This window comes from Lycorma delicatula, chromosome 2, assembly GCF_047948215.1.
Source record: "Lycorma delicatula isolate Av1 chromosome 2, ASM4794821v1, whole genome shotgun sequence".
In the NCBI taxonomy this organism is placed as follows: domain Eukaryota; kingdom Metazoa; phylum Arthropoda; class Insecta; order Hemiptera; family Fulgoridae; genus Lycorma; species Lycorma delicatula.
In genome coordinates, this window is record NC_134456.1 from 174,074,921 (window position 1) to 174,090,202 (window position 15,282).

The 15,282-nt window shown below is 27.2% G+C and overlaps 1 protein-coding gene across 1 annotated transcript in view; it reads right to left on the minus strand.

Annotated features, from left to right (window-relative positions):
• The window catches only part of LOC142319430 (ribosomal protein S6 kinase alpha-5-like), a 257,701-nt gene that overhangs the window by 122,882 nt on the left and 119,537 nt on the right, over positions 1–15,282 (minus strand). Inside the window, exon 3 of the mRNA XM_075356704.1 lies at positions 12,816–13,034. Coding sequence (XP_075212819.1) covers positions 12,816–13,034 — 219 coding nt within the window. The remainder of the gene's footprint in view (positions 1–12,815; positions 13,035–15,282) is intronic.

Consider the following 15,282-nt stretch of genomic DNA (forward strand, 5'->3'; position numbering starts at 1 on the left):
CATCGAAAATTACTTCTAAAAGATTTAATAAAAAAAAGAGGCTTCAAAAACTTACTAAAAATTACAAAATTCTTCACTTCTTTATCTTCTGGCGTTAGAAGTCAGCGCCATATTAAAACTTGGGACTTATTTGTCCGTTTTGCTTTTGGGCACAGACTTCAGAAAGGTGTAATTTAAAGAACAGAATTCTTTTTAGTTTATTTTTTGAAGATCGGTTTTGTTAATATATATTTTTAAAGTTTCTTTGTGTGAAATTTCTTGGTTTTAACTTTACTTAAAAAATTAGTAGGCCCATTATTTTTAGCAGACTATACCGAGAAAAAAAAACAAATAAATATTTTTTTTTTACTCCTAGTTTTCCGATTAGTCTTGCGTGAAAATAATTTTTAGTTTCATGAAATCATGGTATACATTATGCTCTATATTAATCGAGGAATAAGTAATGATAATAAAAAATTAGAATATATCTTCATATCAGATTATACTATTAGGTAATTTTTCGTTTAAAATTATTTACACCGATAATATTTGGAAAAAATTAAACTCAATGGATCAAACTGAAATCCACTTTTCAACCAACCCGGCTATAAAATTTGGGAAAAACTTCGTAAATAAATTTTAGTAATATAGTTTAATTTTACATAAAATAATTATTATTAAAATAAATTAATATAATAGTTTTTATTTAGGTAAATTTTATAAAAAAAAGTATTTTGTGACAAAATATTTCTCTTTTAATTAAAAAAAGAAATATTATAAATTTCCGACCTTGTTTAGAAAATATGGTTGAAAATTAAAAACAGATTCATTAACAGTGTAAGAAAAACATTAGTAACTGTATTTTGCAACAAAGTAAAACAGTAATAATTCAGAAGGAAAATAGCACAGTTTTATTTAATATTAAATGAAATTGTTGAAATAAATAACAAGTACTATAGTCACAGAAAGGTATGCGTGGAATTAAAATGGGACTAAAAAAAAATAATGTAGCACAGAATATCCATTAAGAATGAATATTACTGTTACTTAGAATTCACAACTAATATTATATTTAACTTTAAAGATAAAAAGTGCAATATTTCAGAATACTTTAAATTTAAGATACTGTTTTTATAATTTATAAAATAATTATAGAGCTTAAAACAGAATGTAAACTACGTTATTTGTAAAAGTATAAAAAAAAGTAATATAAAACACAAACATTCTTATAGAAAGAAAAGAAATATTCACAGAAGAAATATAGCTATCTGAAAACTCGGTTGGCAGTAAATAAAAGCTAAATAAAGATCTGAATAGTTCAGTGAAGTGAATAAGGATATGCTCATTCGAGAGTTGCGTGATACAAGACTGAATGTAAATATTAAATTCAAATTAAATAGTTAAAACGAGGGAAAAAATAGTAAATAGCATTAAAACATAAAACTTATTGCAAGTTCTGACAAAATTTTTATAAAAAAAATAAATACATTAAACTGAATTTAAATGTAATCGCATATACTTAAATGCAGTGTATAGCACTAAAATATTATTTAAAAGGCTTATTTATGGTATTCTGTTTGGAAAACTTCCACTAATGTAGATTTACGAAGAGAATAATATGCAGTGATTTGTCTGTAATAGTAATTTAAAAAACATTAGAATTAGAAACAACAGAAAACTTCAACCTTACCGACAATTTTAATTTATAAATTAAAATACTTTCGATATAATAAAGGTCATCGTCAGGGATATCTCTTTAATATAAGAACTTTATCTGATAGTAAATCATACTAATTTTAATTTTTAATTGACATTCACTACTAACCACTATTACTACAGTAATTTACAATAACTGAAAGTTTTTTAACTTTATACGTTACTTCTGTAACGTATGCATATCGTTGTTCTATGCATATCGCTGACCACCTAAATATAGTGGAACCATTATTATGCCTTTGTCAATGAGTCTGAAGTAAAATAACTCAATAATATTAAAGAGAAATTCCGAACAGTTTTTTTAATTTTTGTTGTCCGACCTTTATACTGTTAATTTATAGTATATAATTTATTTAATGAAATTATAATTAAAATATTTGAAGGAAAACTAAAGAAGCGTGCCCTTTTTAAATTAGTTTTAATCTTTTCAGATTTTAAGTAAACCGCGTGAGACATCCATTAAAAACAAATTATATCTTAATAAATGCATTTTTTGATTGTCTTCACCAAATTATAGCGTTTTTTAAATGCACGTTTTCCACTTAACATTTATTTAAGTCAGAAATATTTATTTTTAAAAATTAAAAAATATTGTACGCTTAGTTTGATAAAACGAATAACAAAATTTATTGTATATTAATTAAAATTTACTATCATTATGACAATTAAGAAATTATATTTGAAAAATAATTAATTCCTCAAACAAATCAACGAAGAAGATAGATCGGAAAAATAGTATAATGATCAAGTAATAACGTAAACAGCTGCTGTTGTCGGCTGTTATGAAGACAAAACGGTGATGATTATCTTAGAATTACTGTAAGTCACCTGAACACAAAATATTTAATCAGCGTTTGCCTATTAAAATCATTTCATTCATGAGGAAATAATTATTGTTACAAACAGTTTCTTATTCGGCTCACCAAAAAAACTTTTTCTTATTTTTTAAAAATAATTACTTGCAAAAAGGTTATTACTTGGAAAATATCCGATAACTACAAAATCATTTGTGCTAAATCGCTAAAAATTGTCGAGGGACAATGAAACGTGATTTTCCAATATGTATATCAAAAGGGGTACTTTTACAACTTTTAAAGTTTGGCACAAACGTGCCAAAGTCGAATTGGTTAGAAAATAATCAAAACGAGATATTATTCTTCAGTTTTACTTCATTCTTTTAACAAGATATTTCAGTAGCAGAATAAAATAAAGATCAGATATATACAGTACAATTACTTTTGTTATTATTATATAAACCAGCAATTCTGCTTGAAACTCATAGACAAAGATATAATTATGTGATTATTATTGTCTATGATACTAAAGTGTCTATTATATATTAAAGTAATATTGTAAAGTATTATTTATTTAATTTTTTTGATAAGGTTAAACTGTACCATTAATCATACTGATATTACACACCAAAGCATTAATTAATAATTTATCAAACAGAATTAAAAACAGTTGGACTTAATACAAAAATTAATTTGATAATTATTGTAAATTAAATTTTTATCTTAATTTTACGCTTATTATTTTATTAAAAGACAATGCATGAGATGAAAATGGTGGAGTATATTACAGGAGTAATTCATAAGTAAGATTATTATATTATAATCGATATTAGATATAGGAATATCTTATTTCTGTATAATTAATTACATAATATTTAGGAATATGTGTAAGAAGGTGTTATGAAGGCACTTTAATTTTTAAGACTAAAGACCGAGGAAGTTATTACAAATATCCAATACCTTAAGAACAAAAATCTGATTGTTAAATGTTTAAATTTTAACTGAAATTATACTCGTACTTTTAAAAAAGCATTATTTATAATTTCAATATTACTGATTGCGATATAAAATATAAATATACTTTAAGTAAATAAATATTTCTGTACGAGATTTAAAGCGTTAAAAACCATAAAAATGTCGTCGATACTTGTCGCATTCAAACCTATTCTCTCTTTCTATCACTGTTATCTACTTTCCATCTTTGAGCAAGGTGTATCACTTTAACTTTACCACAAAATGCTATTCTCACTATCGAGAGCGGGGATAAGCCCACGTTATGAGAGAATTTCAGCAAACGCCAATCATCTCTACTGTGTTTAACCCTTTTTCCTAGAAGACAACACTTCTTGTAATACAAACCCAAATAGGGTAGTTGTAATTAATAGCATTAGCCGTTACTCAGATAATTGCTGGAAATTTATTGCCAAATTTTAAGAAAAACAAGAATGGATCCAGAAGGGCTGTAAAAACTTCAACTATCATTTTTACGGAGATATCAATAGTCGTGATTAAAGGTCATTTAAATTTTAAATTACCAAAATTAGGTATAACTTTTCCCCCTTGTTTAAACACCCCCAAGGCAACCGGTCCCCGCCGGTTAGAAGTAACTCGGTCGCCTCAGGGTGTCGTGGCAATAGTCTGCACCCTCTAGCTAGGCCCAACCCAGAGGCTACCCACCGGAATTCCACTGGATCACAAGGACGCCCCGACTACCTCTTCTGGGCAGCCAAGACACCCCTCCTCAAGAGGGCTGTCCGTTACGTTCCTATCCTGCCAGGGTCTAGGAATGCACCCACCGGGTTGCTCTAGTGGTTAACGCGTCTCCCCAAATCAGCTGATTTGGAAGTCGAGAGTTACAGCGTTCAAGTCCTAGTAAAGCCAGTTATTTTTACACGGATTTAAATACTAGATCGTGGATACCGGTGTTCTTTGGTGGTTGGGTTTCAATTAACCACACATCTCAGGATTTGTCGAACTGAGAATGTACAAGACTACACTTCATTTACACTCATACATATCATCCTCATTCATCCTCTGAAGAATTATCTAAACGGTAGTTACCGGAGCCTAAACAGGAAAAAGAAAGAAAGAAGGGTCTAGGAATGCATTACCTTTTATTTGTGTTAATGCTTGTGTAAGTAATAAAAGATTACTCGCTTACTAAAATCAAAAACTGTATCTTTAATAAATAACACAATTAAATAAATTAAATCATCAAATTATAAATAAGTAAGGGCAAACAAAAACTGGATGAAAGTTAATGAGAAAAAATAATGAATTAAATGTTACACTAATAGAAAAACCAATCAGAAATTGCACAATTGTTGTTATTTAGGCAGCAAAATTAAAAGTGATAAAGTAAGAATGGCAACACAAGAATTACTACCTTAAAAGAAAGGAGGTAAAAGAAAATATTTAGAAAAAGTATGTTGAAAAAAGAAGTTTGGAGTTGTAAATAAAATTAGTTTATGTTATTTATATCGATCATAGGTTTCCTTTATCAGCAACAGGTAATCAACGTTGAAAATTTCAAATTAAAAAAAAATTAAATGGGTTGATATAATTTGAAATTAACTAAATAACCTGGGTTAGTAATTTTGGTCCCAAAAGGAAAAAAGTAGTAAAGAAAACAAATGTTTAGAACACATACAGGCTATCGATTAACATGTTTAAAACTGAAAATAAAGAAAATGGATTACATAAATACTTCAACAAAAAAAATACAATGACTTTGATAGCCGAAAAAATAATAATTATAAAACACAGCAGAGCAGCGATGACAACACGTGGATACAACGCTGCAGTTCAATTTTAATTAAATTAACAAAAACGAAACAAAATGAATATGTTTAAATTACTCTCTTATTAGTTATAACAGAAACACTGCATTAAACAGTTAATAAAAAGTGATATGGTAACATTTTATAGCATTAAAAAAAAACTATTATCATTATTACAGGTTTTATCTGCCACAGTTTGTAACAATATTACTTCATTAAAATAATGCCATATGCAAAGAGTACATTTAAAAATAATAAAATGTATTTAACTTTCTATAATGAAATCAAACAGAATTAATCTTAAACTTATGATAACAGGTCAGAATATTTACTTTATAGATATTTTACAATGGGGAAAAATTTGATAATAAATTAGAAAAAAAGGTTAAAAATGTTGTAAATCGTTTTCGTCTTAATTTCATTTGATTAATTTATTTATCAGTCAATGAATTCAATATAATAAAAGCTGAACACTATTACACTGAGACAAATTTATCTTAAAATATTAATCAACTAAAAAAAAAAATCATTCATTGTTACATGTAAATCAGTAATATAATTCCTTTTAACATAAAGTAATAAATTTATAGAACCAATGCTGAATTTTACTACATTTTATACATTTAAAAATTTTTGTTTTTAAATAAACCATTATAACATAACTATTTCATTTAAAAAAGATCAATTTCAAAGATTAATAAAATATAATTTCATTATTTGGTATGATTCTCACAAATGACAATAAAATATATATGAACCTTTAAAAATAAAGAAAAATCAAAAAAAGAACATAATGTTGATAAATCGGCCAAGTCTTTGCTTACAAAACCATACGATAACTATCGATTTCACTAATGGTATACGTTAAAAAATGCATATTTATTAGCGCAAAGGAAACAAGCGTTTTTCGTCACTTCCAACGATTATTAGCCAAAACGAAAAGAGAATGTATAATTATCAACAAACAATTCTGTAGTAACTTGATGACATCCCAAAACGAGAAAAACTGAAGATTAATATACTACCCAATAAAAAAAAAATCAATCTGAAAAGTAATATTAATATTACAAGAAAGAGAGAACATGATATTACTGAGCCAACTTACATCAACGAAACCTTTACTAAATTATTATATATGGTCACTGATGGGGCAATGTATTACTACTACTACTACTCATCAAATGTAAATATCTCGTTTGTAAATATTTGCCGTCCAGAAATTTTCATGAAATTTTGAACTGTTTTAATTAAAATTAAACTGTTCAGAATAAACAAGAATATTCGTCATTTACAGGATAGATATATCTAAATTTATTAAACAAGTAAAATTATTAAATAATAATTTCTTAAGTTATAAAGTTTTTATTACAGTGCTAAATATAAAATATATTTTTAATGTACAAACCCAGAACCTCCGGGTGAAAGGCCGAGACGCTACCACTCGCGCCAGGCACGCGATTTTCCGTTGCCGGCCTCCGTGCCGGCAACGGAAAAGCGTCTACATTAAAATAATCTACCCCAAATTACAAAAATTTGTCATGTTTCCAATCAATCTGATGATTTGATGATAATTCATAATTGTGATTTTTTTATCTCATTTAGAGGACAAAAATTAAAATTTCGCAAATTAAATATTTAAAAAAAACCTGCCTTTAAAAAAACCAAAAAAAAAACAATTTCTTTAAGGTAAGCTCTATGTTAAATTTAATTACTCTTTTTTAGTTCAAATTTAATGTAAAAGAAGTAAAGAATCTTACTAACAAATGAAACAAATGGCCAGCAAGTGAAAGTAGTGAAAGTTAAACATCAAAATATTTCTTCCTTTTTATTTTTATTTTTTCTATTTTTTTTTATACAGAAACACATAAAACGTTATGATTTATTATGGTTAGAAAAAATGGACTATAAAAACATATCGCAAATAAATTAATTAACGAACTTTATAACGGATTTTCTTCTTATACATCAAAAACTATGTAATAAAGTAATCCATAATTAATAGTACAAATTGATTACAAAGTTTAATGAGTTAAATAAGTTATTACTATAAATTATTCAAAAATATCAGATAATGCGTTTTAAAATTTTCGTAATACAAAAGTCTTCAATTTAGCAAATACTTCGTGAATATAAATGAATGTGCGTGTGAAGCGTAACACACGCGCGCGTGCGCAGAAACATACATAGCCTTTCCCAACAATACCAAAATTCCAGGCCACGATTACTAGGAAAATTGAGAAGTGTAATAGTTTTACTTTACTTTCTTCAATATGCCCAAAACAATTTTGAATGTGAACATAATAAGCCCTCCGAAATGCAAGTTATATTCAGCCCTGCAAGTGTCTTCTCTCTGTTCCTTCCGTGGATTGGGTATACAATCAACATCATTACTCAGAGAAGGATGCTTAGTTTAATAATTGCAATAACGTATTGAAGCCAAAATTAAAACAGGGTCTGATAGTATAAAGCAAAACATTAATTTTTATCCGAAAATGGTTATTTTCCCGTTCAGCAGGAAACAAAAATTTTATTTACTTTCTCCATCAAGGAGAAAATCGATTTATATTAGAAATAAGCAGATCTATTTTAAAAGTATAAAAAATTATCGAAAGTAATGATCACGGTTTAAAGAAACTGTATTTATTTTTATATTTTTAAATTAAAATAACCATACACATGATTATGTTTATTTATCAAATAGAGTATAAAAACCGATGTGCTTCCACCTTGTAAGATCCAAATATTTCATTAATTAAACTTTTATTTGGCTATAACTCTGGAACCAATGAAAATAAGTACCACTTATGATATATCGTTGAAAATCTCTCAATGAGGGCTTATTACTGCAGTTATGGAAAAGTCCAAAATCAACATATTTTTGGATTTTGGGCTTTTTTGGACACTTTTGGTACAGTCGATTGCAATCAAAAGGGGAGGTGCACAAACTAGATGTTACAATAGACCTTAATTTAAAATTTCAACATTCTACGGCTAATTGTTTTAGAGTTATGCGAGATACATCCGTAAGTACAGACATAAACCGAAACTAATCAAAATGGATTCACGGATGTTTAAAATGGATTTTTCCGTTGAAATCTGAAAACTAAAATTTTTCGCTGTCATAATATTTCCTTTCCTTCGTACATTCGTACAAGAAAGTAAAAAATAGTAACGATTTTTTTTTTTAATTAGAAATTCATTTTGTAATAAATAGTTTTGGATGACTGACCTTAACTAAAATTTGAAACAGCGGACGGTGGATTAGAAGTAATACAAATGCAAATACATAAGATTGCACTTGGTTATGAAAAAGTAAAAAAAATTAAAGGAAAAAAATGAAAAACAAATAATTTAAAAAAATATATATTAATAAATAATTAAAAATTTTTAATTACTTGTATTGCAGTTTAATTAACGAAGCACATAAAAATTATCATTCAACGAAGTTTCATTGCCTTCGGTGTTGAGATTTCAATTAACTTACAATATTTATATGAAATAATAATAATAAACAAGGAGAAAATGATTCAGTATTGTACATTGTGTTTTCCATCATGTAAACGAAAAACATAATTACCATTTAAATCAATTTGTGTGATTATTATTTTAAATTATAAATCAATCTATATTAATATCATGCACTCTAATTCTGTGACATTTTGCGAAACTAACGGATAAATTTATACAATAGAAAGTTTTTAAAGGAAAGGTTAATGATTGTATACTTGCTTTTAAATCTATTATTAAACAAGAAAAACTATATAATGTACTAAAAGAAAAACCCACAGAAGTCGATAGATAGATTTTAAGAGCTTCTGCTTATTTTCATCCTGTACTTTTCTTGTTATTCCACAATCAACAATAGAAAATGGTTTTTTTTTTTAATTAATGTCTCAGGTGCGTATTTACCCCACCTTCTTGTTTAAAAAAAATATATGATTAAAAAAATATTTATCACATTTCTAGGTATTTGTAATTGTTATTTTCTAAGCAATAAAATAATGTGTTTTTATGTAATGCTGTAATGCAATGATGTCTTGGATAGAACCCTTCGGCGTTCTTTCTTAAAACTCTTCTATGCTGTGTTGATTATGTTTATTTATAATACTTGGTTTTGAAATTGATTAGATATTTCGTTCCGTTTTCTTTAAATTACCCTTTTGAACATTGGTACTGTATCTAAATAGGATCTCATAATTTAGGGCTTCGTAATTTTGACATTTTTATTTTTCTAACTATTGGGATGCGGAAAGTCCGAGAATTTCTTCTTCAGTGATTGATATGTTTATATTCTATGTTGATAAACGAGTTATAAATATACAATGATGACTTGGTGAATGCGTTAAGCCGTTTGGTTTGAATCTATTGAAAAATTTCGATGTTTACATAGTTTGTTTTCCTTGTACTTAATTCCGTACTCCAAGACACATTGAGTACAACTTTGTATCGGAACTTTAGAGGCTGAACGATTCAAATGGATAAAAATAAACCAGCATAGTATATTACTTTGTCTTAGTTAAAGCAGTTGAATGCTCTGCTGAAGAGATTATTTCAAATACAATCTCTAGCAGAAGAGGAAAGAAATTACGAGCAATATTTTTATTTAGTGTTATTTTTTTAATTAGTGTAATCCCGTACACCAAGTCTTTCAATTATTTTACAGAATTAAAGTTCAGCACTGATGGTCTATTTTCAAGATCATTCACCGCACAGTACTGTTAATTGTAACCCAACGTTCAGTGGAATTTTATTTTAACACAAATTTTCATAAATAAATACAAGTAAATAATTAAAAAATTATATTTCTGATTATTTATATTTTTATAAAAAGTAACGAATAATTTAATAAAAATAATTTAATATAGAAGACAATTTAGAAAAAAAAGGAGTTTCTAATTATTTACTAAACAATCAAATGAAAAAATGTTTGTTGCAAAAGAAATATAAACCCAGACGACCGTTGTGCATTTTAAAATGCCCATCACAACAGCGCATGCAACTATGTCAACCTGATTAAAATACTTACAGCCTCTAAATTTAAATACACGGATGGATGAAACGAGTTAACCCACCCCCTTATACTCTTATTCAATGTTACGTTTCAAAGGGATGAAAATAAACTAGTACAGTATATCATTTTGTCTTAGTTAAAGGAATTGAATGCTCTGCTGAAGAGATTATTTCCAATACAATCTCCGTAATAACACAGAGTCTCTACTTGAAAGTTACAATTATCTATTCATAAAATTATTACGGTTAATTTAAAACCATGAACAGCGTATAATAAAACACAAATCTGATGTGACTTTCTTAAATAACAACCAATCAACCTGTTTTATTCATGAAAAGTTAAACAAAATGTAGTTCGTCGATATATTTTTAAGATGAAACGTCAGTAAAACAAATTTTTCAACAAGAATATAGGAGAAAATATAAGGAATATAGTCTCATCTTCTATAATGAATTTTCAGATTAATAATCTACTAAAACAAATGATATTAATAATATTTAGTAATATAGTACAGTAATAATATTTTAAAGAAAAAAAAAATTATATTTAAAGTAATTTAAATCCATCTAGAAAGTTTACTAAAATACTGCATTTTTATTCAAACCTAAATCAAAATTGTCAAAAAAGAAAGATACATTACATTTTATTGACGGGAGAAAGTTCTTCATTAAAAAGAAACCATATAGTCATGTTATTACATGACTATAATTACGTAACTCATATTTAAAAGCTGGAAAATTTTGTAGAAATGTTACTGTGCCAACAAATGAAGATCAAATCTTAAGCAACATGTTTAGCCAAATCTAGATCTAACTGACTACATCAATTTTTATATTTACAACATTACACCATAAAGACTAAAGTTATAATAATATTATAGTCTGAGCTGGCTTTTAACCTTAATTTCGCCTATTTTTTGCTGAACGGATATGACTCTAGTTCATTTGTTTTTATTAAACTTAAAAAATTATTGTTTTTGTTTCAACAATGTGTGACATAAATCTAAAAATTAACGAATTTATTTAAAATGCTTTTGTGCATTAATTATTGATAGAACAAGTGTATCTAATTTCGTCCTCTAAAATTTTTATGAAAGTCTGAGTGAGTGAGTGAGTGAGTGAGTGTGTGTGTGTGTGTGTGTGTGTGTGTGTGTGTGTGTGTGTGTGTGTGTGTGTGTGTGTGTGTGTGTGTGTGTGTGTGTGTGTGTGTGTGTGTGTGTGTGTGTGTGTGTGTGTGTGTGTGTGTGAGTGTGAGAGAGAGACAAGGTCTGGCCCCTTGCGTGACTAGAGCGAGAGGCTTTTTAGCGGGTAACAGTCCCGCACTGCCACCAGAGCGGGCCTGACAGAGCTTTTCCTCCCCCTACGGAAAATCAAAAAAGAAAGCTACCAAAGAACACCGGTATCTAGTCATTCAAATCATAGTCTAGCATTCAAGTCCAAAATAAAGCAATTGCCTTTACAAGGACTAGAACCTTAGAACTCTCGAATTCGAAAATCAGCTGATTTTGCGATGATGAGTTTAACCATTAGACTAACCCGGCAGGTTAGAATGCGAAGAATAAGTTTAAAAATAATTATTATTAATTTAAATAAAACACAGTGATAACATAAAACTATCATATAAGATTTTTGCCTAATTGCAGATGTTTAATACAGTTATATGTAGGAAAATCCTACAATATATAGGGATGAATATTATTAAGCCGACCAAAATCGAATGCTATTTAGTTAAACTGAAAAAGTGAGAATTTCACTAATTTCAAAACATTGGAAGAGGCTGAACAGTTACCAACATTATTACTGCCAAACAGCGTTTCTTATTCTTAATCCTATTTCTTGCACGTCGTTAGCTTTTCATGGGCTGTAGCCTTAAGAAGGGTGGGGAAAAATTATATAAATCAACAAATTAATATACAAAATTCTTTACTGAAAAAAAACGCCTCGTGTAAATTCTTTTAACCCAACAAGCAAAATGCATTACATATACCATAATGTAATTTAAAATATATCGTGGAACAATGAAACAATATTTTTAAAGATAATTTTATAATTGCAACAATATTTAACACTTGCATATAAAATTAAGAGAACAGAATTTATTTTTTATTACGTATTTACTGCACTAATCAAATATGTTTATTTCTAGTAGAAATCAGTAGCAGAAACATGTTAATTTATTACATAAATCACTTACAAACAGTTAAAAAATAGTACTTTAATTGTCTAAACTAAAAAGATTTTTATGCGGTCTGAAGTAAGCAACAAGGTAGTGATCAAACATCCAAAATTATTCTTAAGAATAAGCATTCTCAACAACAGAGGAAAAGTGAGGAATGAAATAGTTTCCTGGAACTAAATATTGAGATGTCTTGCTCACTGAAATGCAGTTGATATTTAGCAGTAAAAATGGCATCGTCAGTCTTTGAAAACCCGGATAAATATTACTAGTACTGTGTAATACGTAATTATAAAGTAACATAAACGTTATTAATATTAAATAATTTTATAATAAAAAAAATAATAAATTCATGCTTACCAAGTATAAGATGTAATTTGGCATCAGTCTGAAAAGCATAATGTAAGGTAACAAGGAAGGGAGACTGACGAACTGACTCAAGGACCTGCCTTTCCGTCTTAGTGTGTTCCGTGGTCTTTTTCTTTTGGACTATGGTCGCTTTTTTCAATACTTTCATAGCATATAATCGACCATCATCTTTTCCTCCTTTTTTTCGTACAAGAAACACTTTTCCATATGCTAGAAACAAAACAAAAACAACAAAAAAATTAATCAACATACACATTTATTACACGTATATAGTACGTTATAAATACACACTCTCAAAAAACATAATATTAAAAAATAAAAAATGATATTCAATTTTACAAACTTATGTTTATAAGAAAATTGATATAACACATTGCATTTGTTAATAATAATTTTTAAAAAATCAAAGGTTATGAAACACGCGCGCGCGCGCACACACACACACACACACACAGAGAGAGAGAGACAGATATTAAAAATAAACAAAACCGTTAATATTTTTGTTTACAATTTCTTTTTAAGATAAGATACAAGACAATACAATGTTACACAATAATAAAATTACATTGTCTTTTCTGCTCATTAGGAAATCACGGCATTGAACTAAGAACACGGTTTATTTCACTAAATCTATTTATGTGAAAATACTTTTAATAATTTCACTGAAAAATTATATGTATTTATAACAGATTTCTCTATAAGACTGAATATAAAACTAAAAGATATAAATATTATTTGTTAAAATTATAAGATTTTAAATGCAATTTTATCATTTACCACTTAAAAAGTAAATGACAATAAACTAAATTATAAATAAATACAGAAAAAATGTAAATTATTTATCTTATCGTAAATCTTCTTTTAAAATCTAAAACTCATACTTTTAATGCATTTTTTTATGTTGACTAAGGTTACACAAAGAATATTTTCGCAATATTTAAAAACTTCACTTTGTAGAAAAATAATCTTCCATCGCAAAAGCTCTTATTCTTTTTTCGTATTACAATAAATAAATTAATATATTTACCATTTATTCGACATACATATACATATATACATACACATGTAGACGGGAGAGAGAGAGAGAGAGAGAGAGAGAGAGAGAGAGAGAGAGAGAGAGAGAGAGAGAGAGAGAGAGAGAGCAATATAATTAATTACTTAAATCAAAATCTGCATAGAAAATATTACAAGAATTAAATTAACTATTTAAGACAAAGGGAATTTAAACTTTTCGCCTCTAACTTCCATACATTAATATATATTTAATTTAACGGTATAGGTTATAAATATCGAAACGATTTACTTCTGAATCATTAACTAAGTTAATAATTTTTATGGACAACAGAAATTTAGAAATATTATTTACAATGATTAAAATATATTCTTGAAGAGGGCAATATATAATAAAAAATACAGATATCTAAATTACGTACTGCTACGTAAATTTATATTGATTGCAATTAAAAATTATGTGACGTAAATAATACATAATGTAGTGTGTAAATAACATTTAAAATATAAATTATATAAAAACGAATAGGGTAATAAACTAATCTCATTAAAAGATGAAATGATCACAAATGTTTTTTTATAAAAATAAAATTGAATATATTTTTAAAGAATACAACTATTTTAAAAGAAAACGAACACAAAAACGGAGAAATTAAGAGATGAAAAAGTGCAAACATGAAGCAAAAAAACAATTTTTCTAATAGTTGAACGCATAAAAAGTGGTATAACTAAGACCATTATTTGAGACTGGTTTAATTTAAAAGTCTACTCAATGCTTTTTTATAATTTTTAAGAAAATTTATATAGATTTGGTTAGGTAATTCCGAAATAGGACTCAGCTTTTTAAAGTTATGTTTCTGAACTCAATAGGCTGATTATACAATATAATCATATATTTCTAATATTAATGAATCATCGAATCCAAATTACTAACGTTAACACATTTTTTTTAAATTGTTTTTAAGTATACGTGACAACTACAACTCGTAGAGATATGGAATAGGCAGTGTTGGCTTCATTATGAATTACTCATTCAAATAAAATTACGATAAGAAAGTTTTTCTGTCACATTTTTTTTTCTTCATGAATTATTAAATAAAGAATATGGGAAGCGACGTCATGTTACCAATTCATTTCTTTTTATAAAAAGTGCGTACAATGTAGGTACAAAATTAAATTGCCCGAAAGGATTTGGCAACGCTGCACTATGTTATACGCTAAAAAAAAAACACATTAAAGAAGAATTTTATTAAAAGCCTACTTACAAAGTAATATCTATTAATATCTTCCTACCTTTTCACCTAATTGAAAAAAAAAAAATGTATATATAAATATATATATCCAATTTTCTTAATATATAGATACCAAACTTCCTGAATACACGGTTCAACTATTACTAAGCTAGACAATTAATCATTCACTAATTTTCTAGTTATATTCTTCAAAT